The following is a 16,264-nucleotide window of genomic DNA, read 5'->3' as shown; positions in this document are numbered from 1 at the left end:
CTTAAGATGCAGATGGACTGCTGAGTCTTGTCCTGTGGAGGTGGCTCTTCTGTGTTGTGCCATGCGCTTGTGAAGTGGCTGTTTGGTCTCTCCAATGTAGAGGTCTGGGCATTCCTCGCTGCACTGTACAGCATAATAATCCTGCTGCAACCAGGTTTCTGTAAGGCAGAGTAAATCAATTTGTTGCTCCCAGTATTCTCTTAGACAACCTCTGAGGCGTCACAGAGCAGTTGTGGTGCTGTTTTGCAAAGAAGAATGGGCAAGGATTTCAGTCTCTAGATGTGCAAAGCTGGTAGAGACAGACCCTAAAAGACTGGCAGCTGTAATTGCAGCAAAAGGTGGTTCTACAAAGTGCTGACTCAGGGGGCTGAATAATTACGCACACCCCACTTTGCAGTTATTTATTTGTAAAAAATGTTTGGAATCATGTATGATTTTCGTTCCACTTCTCACGTGTGCACCACTTTGTGTTGGTCTTTCACGTGGAATTCCAATAAAATTGATTCATGTTTGTGGCTGTAATGTGACAAAATGTGGGAAAGTTCAAGGGGGCCGAATACTTTTGCAAGCCGCTGTATTACACAAACATCACATTGGTAAGACAGGTCAGAATAGGTAGCAAAACAATGAAAATACACAAAATCTGGGACAGTAGGAGGGAAAAAAAGGACTCTACTCAGACTGGGCTCCACTAGGAGAGCAGCTTGAGGTCAGTAAAAAAAACACCTCAGCACATAAAGCACATTAATCTAAACATCTTACACCATCAAAAGACATGACAAGCAACAGGGTGGGAGTATGGAGTGAGCCAGTGTAGACAAACAGCCATCCCGTCCTGCTGCCATCCTACAGCGCTGGTCCGGACCTGTCACATACGTCAGCTGGGAGAAGCTTTTTTCTTGGAGGGGGGGGGTCTGTGTCAATTACATGCATATGTGTGTGTGTCCCATGTTCAGCTGAAAGAAGAGGTCAACAAGTCTCCAGTGAGCCCAGTTGGTCGTGAAGGAGGGACAAGAGCTCCAACAACAGTCTTGTTATCAGAGAACAATTTTTGTTGTTCCAGTCAGCTTCTACCTTGGCAGGTCTCCAGCTGATGCCAGTGGGAGTGCCATGAGTGAAGATGGTGGTTGTTTGGGTTTAGTTCGAATAACTGCAAAATAAAATAAAACAAAAGTGAAAATCCTCAAGTATCTATTTGAGCCCTTCACTTTGATTTTAATTTTTCTAGTTCCAAGCTAAAGCATCTTGTCCACCCAAAGAAAAACAAAGGGAGCATTTCTCAGTAAGCAGAAGATTTAGCTGTAGTTTGTTTGAAATTCAATACTGTTAATGAGAAATGGGTGCACATATAACAGATGGTGATAGTGAAGCATTTGCTGTGGAAAATTTCAAAAACATGTTACACACAGGAAGTGGTTAAATGTCAGATGTTAGTTGGTACAAACTGCTTAAAAGGACTGACCCGTCGGCCTCAACATAAGAGATCGAGCATTTCACCACCAAGATGTTTGCTCTGCAGTCATTTGCGGTCATTTATGCGCTGACATTCCTCGGGCAAAATGGTAAGTTGCACCATGAATACTTGTGTGGAATATTAATATTTTTTAAATAATTTTTTATTAATTTTGTTTCCTCCTAATGCTACTAGTCCTCGGAAGTGAAATTATAAATGGGCAAATAGCCCCAGACAACGAAATGCTGTATATGGCATCAGTGCTGGATTGCAACGGCTACCATATTTGTGGAGGATTTCTTGTGTCTGAGAACCTTGTAATGACTGCTGCACACTGTGACCTGTAAGTAATCATTCCACCAAGGAAATTTCTTATTTATTTCTTATTTAAATAAATTCTCTCTCTACATATAGATATATGACATATATATATATATATATATATATATATATATATATATATATATATATATATATATATATATATATATATATATATATATATAGACTTCTATGAAGTCTATATATATATATATATATATATATATATATATAGACTTCTATGAAGTCTATATATATATATATATATATATATATAGACTTCTATGAAGTCTATATATATATATATATATATATATATATAGACTTCTATGAAGTATATATATATATATATATATATATATATATATATATATATATATATATATATATATATATATATATATATATAGACTTCTATGAAGTCTATATATATATATATATATATATATATAGACTTCTATGAAGTCTATATATATATATATATATATATATATAGACTTCTATGAAGTCTATATATATATATATATATATATATATATAGACTTCTATGAAGTCTATATATATATATATATATAGACTTCTATATATATATATAGACTTCTATGAAGTCTATATATATATATATAGACTTCTATGAAGTCTATATATATATATAGACTTCTATGAAGTCTATATATATATATAGACTTCTATGAAGTCTATATATATATATAGACTTCTATGAAGTCTATATATATATATAGACTTCTATGAAGTCTATATATATATATATATATAGACTTCTATGAAGTCTATATATATATATATATATAGACTTCTATGAAGTCATGTGTATAGGGATATACACATGACATGTATATTTAGTACTGTATAATGTAATAATAATTATTTAAGTTCTTCCCTTACAAACTAAAACCATAAAAAATTTTGAATAAATTCAGTGAATACATAAAATTTAATTTAACTATAAAAATGTATTAATATTTTCATCATGTTGTTTATGTAACTGCAGAAAATCTACTGATGATCTTCATTATTATATTTTATTCAGGAATCTTAGGTATGTAGTCCTTGGTAACCACCATCTGAGGAGTGCTAATAAGCTCGTGATACAGATTGCCGACAAATACAAACACCCATATTATCAGGATGTTGGCTCTGGATACGACATCATGCTTTTAAAAGTAAGGTTTTTATCTTTTTGTTTTCTCACACCACACTGGAAGTTTTATATTTTTGAGTGTTTGAATTTACAATGCACTTATTGAAAAACAAATTTCTAATTGAGGGAAAAAGTGCTTACTTAAAAAAAAGATAAATGATAGATGTTCTGTGTTGCTGTTACATGTTTTCACTTATTTTTAATCTTTACTCTTTAATTCTGTGCCTCTAGCTGTCTAGACCTGTCCAAACATGCAATACAATTCAATTCATTCGACTTCCCCTCCGTGAAATGACATTAAATGAAAATGAGAAGTGCCAAGTGGCTGGATGGGGTAAGATAAACACTTACGGTAATGTTGTTGACAACCTGAGAGTGGTGGATGTGTCTGTCATCGGCCCACAAGTCTGCAGGGAAAGATGGGGTGGTCTTCCTCCCAATGTTATCTGTGCAGGTGGATACAACACAAATAAAGGATTCTGTCAGGTATGTTTTCTGTCCTTTCCTTGAAAATTCTTGCTAACTGCTCTGTGGTTGAGAAATATATGAGCAACCGGCATTAAGTATCACATGAAAAAAGTAAATACTTCCTCCTTACAGGGTGATTCTGGTGGCCCTCTGGTCTGCAAGGGAATGGCTGTCGGTATTGTTTCTTTCAACAAACTGCTTCCTGGAACCGAGCTGGGAAATTGTAACTATCCGGATGTCCCCAATGTCTATACAGATATCTCAAAATACGTTAACTGGTTCAGGAGGATTCTCCAGGGGGGAAAAAGTTAAATCTTACACAAAGCTTTGCGTCAGCACACTGTAAGTGTGCAAGCTATGCCTCTGTCAGTGTTTGCTCTCAATGCAGAATAAAGAAAATGTTTCAAATATTGTTTTCTTACACAAACCTTTGCATCAGCACACTGTAAGTGTGCAAGCTATGCCTCTGTCAGTGTTTGCTCTCAATGCAGAATAAAGAAAATGTTTCAAATATTGTTTTCTTACACAAACCTTTGCATCAGCACACTGTAAGTGTGCAAGCTATGCCTCTGTCAATGTTTGCTCTCAATGCAGAATAAAGAAAATGTTTCAAATATTGTTTCTGTGCATGAACAATATTTATTATGACTTTAAAACCTATCCATCCATCTATCCATCTATATATTGAAATTCAGGTTTTCCATGGAAAATTAATTCCATGCAATACTAATATCTGTAAACTAATTTTTCATTTCTACAGTACATTCATCCTGATTTTTTGAGTACTATAAATACTAAAGACTAACAGAGGGTGTTTCATTTACCACAGAGAATTACCTGATGTGGTTTTCAGTTAAATCTCTAATAAGTCAAAAAACTGAAGCCATGACAATTTAATACTAGAAACGGCTCTAACTACAGTAACACTACTTTTCTAATTTAATAGTAAGATAAATGCCAGTATAAATATACACAGTATACTGCCATCACTACAATATACATGTTTTACACACTCCTTTTGTTGTTGACATTTACAGGCTGTGTGCAAAAGGCCACACTCTTCAAATTCATGCCAACTAATATTTTTATGTCCAGTAGGTGTCCTACTAGAGCAAATGAAGCTTCCAGAAGCTTTGCGCTGGGATGAACCAATTGGATGAAAAGCTTCAGTGCTTCATGAAGCTTCATCTGCCCATCACTACCTAAAATGCAGGCAAAAGACTGATGATATGAATGAACGTTTATTTACAAAGTGGCAGAATGACAAAAACAGGTAATGAGGCATGAGAAGTTACTGAAAAAACCTAAAGTGGGAATCTAAAGAGCAAACCTGAAATAATAACGTAACAGCATGAAGGGCAGAGAGATGCAGCCTAAGGAACAAACACCCCAATGAAACGCAGACGAGCAGACCGCACCCACTATATATACACACACGAGAAAATCAGGTAATGACACACAGGAGGGGAGCACAGCTGATCCCAATTCACAAGATGACAGGAAGAGACAAGCTAACACTGTGGAGTAAAACAGGAAATTCACAAACACAAACTCAGGGACACCACCGAAGCACCAGGAGAATGACACAGGAAATAAACCACGAACTGGAAACCCTGAGAATGAAACCTACATACTAATAAGATAACCATGAAGAAATTAAACATCAAATCAGTAATAATAATAAATATAATGCCAAACACAAAACGCTGGGTCAACGACCCAGCACCATGACAATTACATATCTGTATGTAATATGAAGAATTACACTATAAGGGTAAAGGGATTTTGAAAAAGCTTGCAAATCATTCAAATCATGTCAAAATAATAAGAATTATTAATCAGATGTTAAATGTTTTTGATGAACGTGTTTGTCAACTGCATAAATCTTTGACAGAAACTTAAAGCATCCCACCAGTGATGCAACTTGATCAAAGTGGTTGGTTGAATGAAAGACCAAGAAATAACTGGATCAGTAATATTTAGGGTAGAGATGGCACGATACCACTTTTTTATGTCCGATACCGATATCATAAATTTGGATATCTGCCGATACCGATATGAATCCGATATAGTGTTTTTTAATCAACAAAACTGTTTTTTTAAATATCTTGCTGCATTTTGTATAAGTTCATACTCAAGTTTAAAACAACAACTACACTAAAGCTATTCTGTTATACCTGTATGCAAAAAAAATATTTCATAGTTCAGCAATACTGATCAATCTAATAAACTTAAACCTACACCATCCTCCCTATTCTGGTATTTTAAAGAGTACTTAGCGTAAATATTAAGCAACCTAACTAATAGGGTTCCAACTCCCAGCAACAACAAAATAAATAAATAAAAAATAGGGAACCACCCCTCACGCTCCACCTCATGATGCTTAATCGACGTAATCAACCTTAATTTGATGCAGTGTGAAAAAAAATGCACAGAAATCAATTATTTTTCAAGAAATATTAAATAGATTCAACATCTTTCTTCAACAAAATTGCAGACTGCACAGATGGTACTTTCCCAAAGGAAAAAGTACTATATCTTACTAGGGTATATATATTAGACTTAATAGTCACTATATACAGTAATTGACTTCTATTCCTTTTACATCAAATTAAAACTTTGGGTGTCAGATAATTATTTATTAAAAGCTAGACATTTTAAATGAGAATAAGAAAGAAAAGTATGTCTTTGTGCCCCCTTTTCCCTGTTAATGCCCTATCGGCCCCCCTGGCTAAACTTTGCTAGATCCGCCCCTGCACAGTTACCAGCGTCAGCTTCGTAAAAAAAGATCCTGGTGTAGAAAGTAATACTAAATACATTCTAACAACAGCTGATCAAGCTTAAACGTGTTGCTGTTGTTTATCCGCTGGTTCCCTCTTTCTGGTGCAAAGTGGGCCAAAAACAAACAAGAGAGACGGACTCCCGACAGAAAAGCCGATCAGCTAATCATTAATGCTGGGCTCACACTGTGCAATTTTTGGCCCATTTTGAGCCGATTTTTGGCTCAAAATGGGCCGTTTTGGCAATTGGCCCGATTTTGGCCTTCATCGTGCGTCGTGTAGTATACGTGGGGTAACGAGACGCGATTAACACCTCACGACCAGCTCCCGATCATCAATCGCTTGGTCGCGAGGGTGTCACCGCAGTTTGTCACACTGCGCACGCACAAACACAAATGTCAGCGAAAAAAAAGACGGAGCAGCACGGCAGTGCAGCGTGTGATCTGGACACAAGCGATGGAGGAACAACTTGTAGAACTATGGAAAGCTCATCCAAGCCTTTTCGATGTGGCCTCACAAAATTATCACGACACAACAACCTTGAAAATAGTTGGATCTACATTGCTGCTCAATCACAGCTGCCTGATCAATGTTTTTCATTAGCAATTTAGCAAAGTTGATGGTGGTGGTGTGTCTGTGTGAGTGAAAGACAGAGAGGGAGAGCGAGCGACAGAATTTCTATTATAACCTCCATTTTATGTATGCACAGTGTGAGCACTCAGGTCGCATCAGAGCATCGGGTCGTATAGTGTGAGACCCTGCATCGTGACCTATGAACTTCTAACCCCTGCGAGTCAATCGTACAGTTTGAGCAGGAGCTGAATCGCGCGACTGAAAAAAAATCACACAGTGTCTGCCCAGCATTAGCAGTTTCATGATTGAAGTAGCAGCAGGAGAGGCAGTCGCTTGTTAAGCTTAACGCAGGAATGCTTTACAAACATTCAGAGATGGACTTACACACTTGCTTTACTTCTCTCGGGGATAACTTTGTCGGAGATGAAATGCCGGGTTGCTAGCGAAGCTCCAAATGCTATCCAGACCACCGACAGATCCCGCATGCCACAGCCGCTCTATCACGTGATGCATACTGCTCCGACGTGCTAACGTTCTGAGGCGAGTTACGGCGTGTTGCAAGTTTTATGAGGTGCTTTCGTGATATTTAATGGATCGGATTACATTTTTTATTTTTCTCCGATATCCGATCCAGTAATTTAGGTCAGTATCGGACCGATACCGATACGTAATATCGGATCGGTCCATCTCTAATTTAGGGTATCAGCATCATTAACATCTTTAACTTTGCATCATTAGAAGTACAAAAACTTATGTTCCAAACTTTAAATATGTGTTTGCAGTTTCAGTTATAGTTAAAAATGAAATATATAAGGTAAGTTACCAAGATGTGGTACCTTGAGTTGGGCAGGGTTTTAAGCCGTATGGAAGTAGTGATGTTATGACCTTTCTTTATGTTCACAGACTGTACAACACTACTGACACGGACAGATGACTTGTACGTGTTATTGTTCTTTACTCTGCTTTGGGTTGCACCTCTGTTTGCTTCTGCTTCTTTATTGTTATTTAGTATTTTTAAAACAACATTTGCTTCCTTAACAATGCTCTCAAGACTTTTTTTAAGCAAACACTGTAGCAATCAGACCTGAATTCTTAGCCCCACTCTCGGCTGGAGTACCAGCTTACCTTTGCTGGGCGCCACACCCACCTCCCTGGAGAGGCCTTCACAGAAGTCGTGGCAAGCGGCTAGAGGGGCTGAGGTCTCCGGGGACTTTCCTGATCAAATATGGATCGGTTCCTAGACTTTCTACATCCTGGAGTTTCCTGAACCCTGTTCATTCCTGGCTGGTACTTGTTGCCGACTTGGATCAGGTGTCCTATCCCCATTGTTCCACTCCCCTTGATCTGCACTTGAAAGGTGGCAACCTTGGGAATCTGCAGCATCTTGCACAGATTTCACAGACCCAGTTCCCACAAGAATGGGTCTGGTGAACGCAAGGTCCACCCTGAACAAAAAGTAATTTTTTAGGTCACAGAGTTTGGACTTTTTCTGCATGACTGAAACATGAATCTCTCTGGGGGAGTGTTTTAACACACATATTTTAACCCCCGGAAGGGTGGCTGTGGCTACAATGTAGCTTGCCATCACCAGGGTGCAAAAGCGCCATAAATAAATAAAGAATATTCAATTCAAATCTACCTGATGTCGCACTCTAGTCCCGATGAACTATCCTATAATTAATTGTTTTAATAATTCTTTGATGACACAAACACACTTAACCAAAAATCATATAAATCATTCACGGATATTGTAAATATGTCATAACTCATCCTTCTAAAATCTCCATAAATTTCATTGTTGATTTTTCAAACTCCAAGATTTGAAACATTAAAGTCTGCAATCTTCTTTTTGATTTTAACAACAAAATATTCAGTCTCACATCACTGACCTCCCAATTGTACAAATTCTGTGGATGCTAACAATGAGGAGTGCAGTTAGACACATTGGTCTTACTCAGAAATACATCCTGGCTTATGAGACAGTTCAATGGGTACTCTGACCCAGTGCTGCATAAAATGGCGAATACGGAGCGACGGAAATGCCAAAAAATACTTGAGGAGAATGAAGCTCCACATCATTATTCCCTTGTTTTACACCCAGAAATGTGTTCAATAAGATCCATCACTACAGGGTTCAGTTAAACACAGCTAGCAAATAATATGTTGCGAGAACTTTCCCATTACCTGTTTAAAATAATAATACTGAATAGTCTTTACTCACTCAAGAGTTGATCTACGTTGACTAATTTCCTCAGTGCAGTTTTTATTTTGTTACTGAAACGTAAGTCAACTAAACAACAGTAAAAATCCTTTGTTAATATATTTCTTATTCCAATATATATATTAGGGCTGCCACGATTAGTCGACTATCAAAATCGTCGACGGCTAATTTAATAGTCGACGCATCGTTTGAAGCTTTGTAAGATCCTGAAAGACGCACGCATAAGTAGGTTTTAAGAGTGTAATAACGGACTGAAACAGAAGATGGCAGCAATACATCTACGAGGATGCCAGCTTCCGTTAAACCCCGAAGTAGAAGAAGCAACCTCCGGTATCGTTGCTATGTTCAAATTCAGGGGCCGCATCCTTCGGAGGCTGCATTTGTAGTCCGATTACTTTACAGCGATGCGACGAAGGCTGTCCAAATTCAAGGACTCCTCCAAATGCGTCCTCCTTTTCCCCAGATTTGAAGGATAGGTCTGGTGTAAAACCTTTGTGGCCCAACCTATCCCAGCCAATTCCTGTTTCCAACAATGGCGGCAGCTACTTTTACTTTTTTTAATATTACACTTAATACTCTTTCTGGGTCACAAAATAAAATTTTAACATATTTTCAGGTGAGAAAGTATCTGTGTAAACTTCAAATATTTGCTCGTTTTATCAAGATATTACATACTTGCAAAACTGCTTTGACGTTTTCTGAGACGTCTGTTATCCACTAGCTCGATAGCTAGCTGGGAGCTCGAGGGTCACTAGAGCCGCCGAGAACGGCACAACTCCAGGCATATCATTTTCAGATCACCGCGGTCTTTCGCTACTCAGGTTAAACGTAAAATATAAGTCACTTAGATAATCTAAGTCACTTAGATAAGTCACTTACATATTATATATTATATATTATATAAAGTTATTAGATTAGATATAGATAAAATAAAACTTTATTAATCCCTCGGGAGGGTTCCTCCTTTGTTTTCACACAGCTGAATAAACGTCAAACAAAAAACTGATTAAACAGAAATGTGAGATGGTCGAGATAATACACCAGTGTCCTGTTATACTTTAGATAGCAAGAAGCAGACGGCTGAGTTTATTAAACTCCACTGAGACAGCGATGACGCAAATCTGAAGGCTAGACTGTCCAATTTCACAGCCGTTTACTTCTGGCCTACCGGACCTTCTGAGGACCCGGCCCACGTAGACCGCGAAGGCCGGGTCCTCAGGAGGATGCAGCCCATGAATTTGGACACGACCAGTGTTGCCAACATAGCAACTTTGTCGCTATATTTAGCGAGTTTTCAGACCTACTTAGGGATTTTTTTTCTAAAAAGCGACTAGCGACAAATCTGGCGACTTTTTCTGGTGTTATTGGAGACTTATTTATGACGACAGTCAGTTCTTCTTTTACTCTTATGCTGTTTTGTGGATCACAAGGTTTGAAAATATTTATAAACACACACACACCCACACACACACACACACACACACACACACACACACACACACACACAAAGTAACTCCACCAGAGTTATTTTATTGAATAAATCTTTAAAGGTTTCGTTTTTTTCAGCTGCAGTGCCAGTGATGCTCTAAGAGTAAAGGATAAATATAAAAACTCAAGTCTACGTGTAAACCTGATGTAAATATGCACTTTGTTTTAATATTGTATATTACGCTAATGTTTAAAAAGCAATAAAACTGCTGTAACATTTTCCCAGCTAACAGAAAAAAATCAAATAAAATAAAGTTTAGTGTAATCATTTCTTGCTAATAATCGGGAAAACGCAGAAATATTAGACTCTACTGGAAAACCGACGGACGCTCATGTTTGCACAAAAACCTCTGACAGATCTTCCAGGAATAGCGACACTATTTTTCGGAGAACTGACAGGAGAGTGGGTGGTGATTTCATACCTGCTGATCTCTAAGCGCCATACTCACCCAGATAAGAAGTGAATCATCTTCGTAGAAAACAAAACCTCGAAATTACCAGAATGAAACAAAATCCTACTTTCTAGTAAAGGCCTCAGATGCAGGTGTGCCACAAGTAAATCACAGTGCTTGTGGCATTAACAGTGTTAATCCATTAGTGCACAGTGCACTAATGGATTAACACTGTATCTGAGTGAAGAAGTTATAACGTGCATGCATTAGTTGTAGGGCTGAACATCCTCAAATCATATCCTCCAGAGACCCCGCCTGTTCATTATGTCCTCTGCAAATCACATAAAGTTACTCTGACAGATACTATTTACCTCAGTTCTCAGGAGGATACAAAAGTGTGTGCAGAACAATAACATTTAGCGAACCGTTTAATTTATTGTTTTCGTGTTAGTGGAGAAGTGTGACTACCGACCGCACAGCAGACTATGTGTCGTGTTAAAAACCATTTCTCTGGTCCCCTCCCCAATCAGACCAGGAGTGACATGTTCAGCCAGATGTTCTCCTTAAATTGCTGGCTGTCTGAGTGGTGTCCCAGAAACGATGTGGGCTTCATAGATAATTGGCAAACCTTCTGGAGGAAACCTGGTCTTGTTAGGAGAGACGGCATCCATCCCACTTTAGATGGAGCAGCTCTCATTTCTAGAAATATGGACAAATTTATTAAACCCCCCAAAATATGACTATCCAGAGTTGGGACCAGGAAGCAGAGTTGCAGTCTTACACGCCTCTCTGCATCTTCTCTCCTCCTGCTACCCCCCCTCAAAAACCCATCTCCATAGAGACTGTGTCAGCTCCCAAACAGACAAAAAACAACCAAAAACCAGCAACAAACAACTTAAACATAAACAATTACAAAGAAAGAACAATACAGTATCCACATCTGAACCAAAGAGTAAAACGTGTGAAATGTGGATTATTAAACATTAGGTCTCTCTCCTCCAAGTCTCTGTTAGTACATGACTTAATAATTGATCAACAAATCGATTTACTGTGCCTTACAGAAACCTGGTTGCAGCAGGATGATTATGTTAGTTTGAATGAATCAACACCCCCGAGTCATTCTAACTACCAGAAACCTCGAAGCACAGGCCGAGGGGGCGGTGTGGCAGCAATTTTTCACACCAGCCTATTAATTAATGAAAGACCAAGACAGACTTTTAATTCACTTGAAAGCCTGAAAGCTTAGCCTCAGAAACCAGTCTTACTTGTTATCATCTATCGTCCACCTGGGCCTTACACAGAGTTTCTGTCTGATTTCTCAGACTTTTTATCTGATTTAGTTCTGAGCTCAGATAAAATAATTATTGTGGGTGATTTTAACATCCATGTAGATGCTAAAAATGACAGCCTCAACATGGCCTTTAATCTGTTATTAGACTCAATTGGTTTCTCTCAAAATGTAAAAGAACCCACCCACCACTTTAATCACACTCTAGATCTTGTTTTAACATATGGCATAGAAACTGAACATTTAACAGTGTTTCCTGAAAACCCTCTCCTGTCTGATCATTTCCTGATAACATTTACATTTACAATAACTGATTACACAGCAGTGGAGAGATTATCACAGTAGATGTCTTTCTGAAAGCGCTGTAACTAAGTTTAAGAATATAATCCACCCACTGTTATCATCTTCAATGCCCTGTACCAACATAGAGCAGAGCAGCTACCTGAACGCTACTCCAACAGAGGTCGACCATCTTGTTAATAATTTTACCTCCTCACTACGTACAACTCTGGATACTGTAGCTCCAATGAAAACTAAGGTCTCTAATCAGAAGTACCTGACTCCGTGGTATAATTCTCTTTGAACACAAGAACACAAGAAAGTTGTATTTTCACTGCTGTTTTATTTAAAGTGGGTGTTCAGTAGGGTGTACATATTGTGCAGCACACTCCTGTTAAAAGTGAGTTCTTTTGTCCCACCCTGGCCAAGTGCTACTCATAACATGAAGCAACTTGTGAATTAGGTTCTTTTTATTGAACATATTTTCTGTGAGTGAATGATATCCAAAAAAATTACCTTGAGCTAATGGCCAGAAAGGTTCTGAAACTAAGTAATACTACTCAACAAACCGTGAATATTAAAAGCATAAAGCTTTCTTATTGAAGACCAAGCCAAATCATTAAAATAGAGTTAATAAAATTAAACTACTGACTTAAAATGCAAAATCAGAAGTTAAATGGCCTGTATTTGTATAGCGTTTTACTAGTCCCGAAGGACCCCAAAGCGCTTTACATATCCAGTCATCCACACACAGGTGATGGCAGCTACATTGTAGCCACAGCCACCCTGGGGCGCACTGACAGAGGCAAGGCTGCCAAACACTGGTGCCACCGGGCCCTCTGACCACCACCAGTAGGCAACGGGTGAAGTGTCTTGCCCACACAACAACCGAGACTGTCTAAGCCAGGGCTCGAACCGGCAACCTTCCGATTACAAGGCGAACTCCCAACTCTTGAGCCACGATCGTTAAGTTAAAAGGTTCCTTGAGACATGAAAACAAAATACAACCAACATACAAACACTAAGCTACAAAGAGAGTAAAGAGACTGGAAAACAATGTTTGCGTGTGAGACCAAATTTTTTTCATGTATAAAAATCAAAGCTTCACACACACTACCTTCCTCAACATCGTCGTCAAGAATCATTTTGGCAAACACTGTGACGTTACACTGTTTCCTTCCTGTCATATTTTCAAGGGAAGACTGTGCAGCAACAATGGCAACAAAGTGACTCATGACACTTGATTTCTTCCTGGCTTCTGTTTGGCCACAGCAATATGTGGTACTCATATAAAATGTTGTGATATGGATAGGTAGTGTGAGTATTGTAATTTCACAAAACATATAATCATATGGAAGCATATTTCTGTCAATACAGTTAACGCTTAAATTTAAAAAACAAAAAACAAACAAAAGCAAACACTAAAATAGAACCAAATCAAACATGCTGATCTACCTGCTGTGGTGACCCGTCAGAATAATCCCTCACAAAATATGTGGGTATTCTTAAACTTCAGTAGAAACTCAATTATTCAAGTACAGTCGATTTACAAATAAAGGACTAGTCATAAGTGGCACTCATACTGTCATGGTCCTGGGTCGGTGACCCAGTGCTTTAAGTTTATTATTATCATTTTCTAGTTTATTATTATGATGATTATTATTGTTTGAGTTCTCTTCGTCACTGTCTGTATATGGTGTCACCCCGTCTGTTTGTGAATCTGTCTGTTCAGTTCAGCTTCTTGTCTGGTTCCCTTTGTTTTATTGTGAAGGTCTGTGTCTTATGTGAGTGTGATCAGATTACGTTTCCCCTGTCTCGTCAGCTGTGATTTCTCCCAGGTGTGTTCCCCTCCTGTCTCTCATCCCCTGATTACCGGTGTGTGTATTTAAGCCCTGTGTGTTCTCCTGCCTGTTGTCAGATTGTCTGTGTTACGCCGAGGTTCACGGTGTCCTGGTCGGCGGCTGCGGCTCATCCCTTTTTGTATCATCCCAGGTTTGTTGTTTAGTTTTCCCAGTTCAGGTTTCTTTAGTTTATTGTTCCCTGTTGCCTGGGCCCTATTTCAGGAAGCCGGTTTAGTGCAAACTCTGAGTAAGTATACCCTGAGTTAACGAAAACTCTGGGTTTTCGGTTTCACAAAGCGAGTTTAGATTAATCCTGAGTGAGTTACTATGACGACACACTCCGTGAAGCTAACCTGCCCCCTAGCAGGTTTACTTCAACTAACCCTGACTTTCTCCGCCTCTTTGTCGGAAACCTGACTGTAGGAAGTGTCAGACATGGCGTGCCCCTTCCTTGAAGAGCCAGTAGATGTTGAAGCCCAAATTCTCCGCAGAGCTCTCCGCCGGGAGAGAGTGATCAGAGCGCGTTTGGACATTTTATCATTCCCTGATGATTTTCTGTGTGAACGTTACCGTTTTTCAGCACAATCTATAATTTATTTGAATAACATCCTCAGGCCTAATATTGCTCATGTGACACATCGCGGACATCCTCAGTTCTGTACATATTATTTGTATTGCACTTCGGTTTTTTGCAAACGGGAGCTTTCTGTATAATATTGGTGACGCTGAGCACGTTTCCAAGGCTACCGTCTGTCGGGCAGTCAGGAATGTTACAGTTGCACTGAAACGTCTCCTGTACTCGTTTGTGGTGTTCCCCGGTCATAGACCCACAAGATTTATCAAAGAGGGATGCCACAAAATTGCAGGTATCAGGATGAACGAAACTTGATTCATGATGTGGTGATACTTGAACTACTACTTAAATTTTACATTTATTCTCACGGTTCCCAGGCGTGATTGGCTGTATAGATGGCACTCACATTCCAATCATTGCTCCTTCAGTAAATGAAGGAGACTATGTGAACAGGAAGTCTTTCCACAGCATTAATGTACAGGTACATAGTTCCCTGTAGCATTTCAAACTAACAAATCATTTCATTATAGTAATGGATGCTAATTTGTGTTCTCTGCACTGTGAAGATCATATGTGATGCTGCCAACATTATCACAAATGTGGAAGCCAACTGCTCAGCCTCTGTGAGTGGTGGTGGTGGAGGACCCCCACCTGTTTTTCGGGCCTCCGCTTTTTTTCTGTTGGCTATAACGGGTCACATTTGAGCATACAGAGTAAGCAACTATGTACTTGTAATGTGCTCAGATAATTTCAATAAGTGCTTACAGAGGGGAAATTAATGTAGCCTCTAACTGCAATTGATTTACATCGGACAAACAGACCAAGCACTATGGCTCATAATACAATTACACCTCACCTCTTTGGACTATATTTTTATATTTCATTTTTACTTGCTGCCAGGAATGTTTGGGGCCTGTTGGGTTGCACCTGCGCTCAAATCACATCACAAAATAAAATGTATAACATAAAAAATAAAATCAAATATAATAAAATAACGTGTTAAATGGGTGTAAATCCCTAGATCAATGTTTAAATTAACACTCATGCATTGACTCTGTCGGCTATGTTTTGCCATGCATGCTCCCTTTCTTTTGCAGCTGTGGCTGTGTTACTTTTTTCCCGCAGAATTTGCATGTTATCAGCATATGCTGCCATCAGAATTTCGGCCTCAAGCGCTGTGAAATACATTGACCGCGCCTTCTTTCCCTCCGTCTCCATGGTGACTCGCTTAATCTGTGCTCCACTAATCAGGGCTTTATGCATCCTCGTGCGCGCGCTTAACTTGGGGTTAAAGCAACTCCGCGTTGACTGAACTAATTGTTATCAGCCTTTCTGAAACCGAATATTCCGAGTTGGACAGTTCGGGGTTACTCAACCCTGAGTATCGTTTTTCACTCTGAGTTTTCTAAACCGGCTTCCTGAAA

At 38.8% G+C, this 16,264-nt stretch overlaps 2 protein-coding genes across 2 annotated transcripts in view; one reads left to right on the top strand and one right to left on the bottom strand.

Annotated features, from left to right (window-relative positions):
* LOC309706110 (intermediate filament protein ON3-like) overlaps nt 1-3,582 on the bottom strand; it is a 114,720-nt gene extending 111,138 nt beyond the window's left edge. Inside the window, exon 1 of the mRNA XM_082532345.1 lies at nt 3,524-3,582. The gene's annotated coding sequence lies outside the window, so the exon portion shown is untranslated. The remainder of the gene's footprint in view (nt 1-3,523) is intronic.
* Nucleotides 1,472-4,022, top strand: LOC309706119 (duodenase-1-like). The gene is made up of 5 exons (XM_082532363.1): nt 1,472-1,562; nt 1,649-1,796; nt 2,826-2,958; nt 3,168-3,422; nt 3,537-4,022. The coding sequence occupies exons 1-5, from the start codon at nt 1,505-1,507 to the stop codon at nt 3,714-3,716; spliced, it is 774 nt and encodes a 257-aa protein (XP_082388489.1). The 5' UTR covers nt 1,472-1,504; the 3' UTR covers nt 3,717-4,022.
* Nucleotides 4,023-16,264: the final 12,242 nt, after the last annotated feature.

The sequence above is a fragment of the Aulonocara stuartgranti genome, assembly GCF_965226115.1.
Source record: "Aulonocara stuartgranti genome assembly, chromosome: 5".
NCBI lineage: Eukaryota > Metazoa > Chordata > Actinopteri > Cichliformes > Cichlidae > Aulonocara > Aulonocara stuartgranti.
The sequence above is the reverse complement of the archived record's forward strand: the minus strand, read 5'-3'. Positions and strand labels throughout refer to the sequence as shown.

Coding starts and splice junctions, on each gene's coding strand:
- LOC309706119 (XM_082532363.1), top strand. CDS start 1,505: ATGTTTGCTCTGCAGTCATTTGCGGTCATTTATGCGCTGACATTCCTC. Junction 1,797..2,825: donor ACTGCTGCACACTGTGACCT/GTAAGTAATCAT, acceptor TATTTTATTCAG/GAATCTTAGGTATGTAGTCC. Junction 3,423..3,536: donor CAAATAAAGGATTCTGTCAG/GTATGTTTTCTG, acceptor TCCTCCTTACAG/GGTGATTCTGGTGGCCCTCT.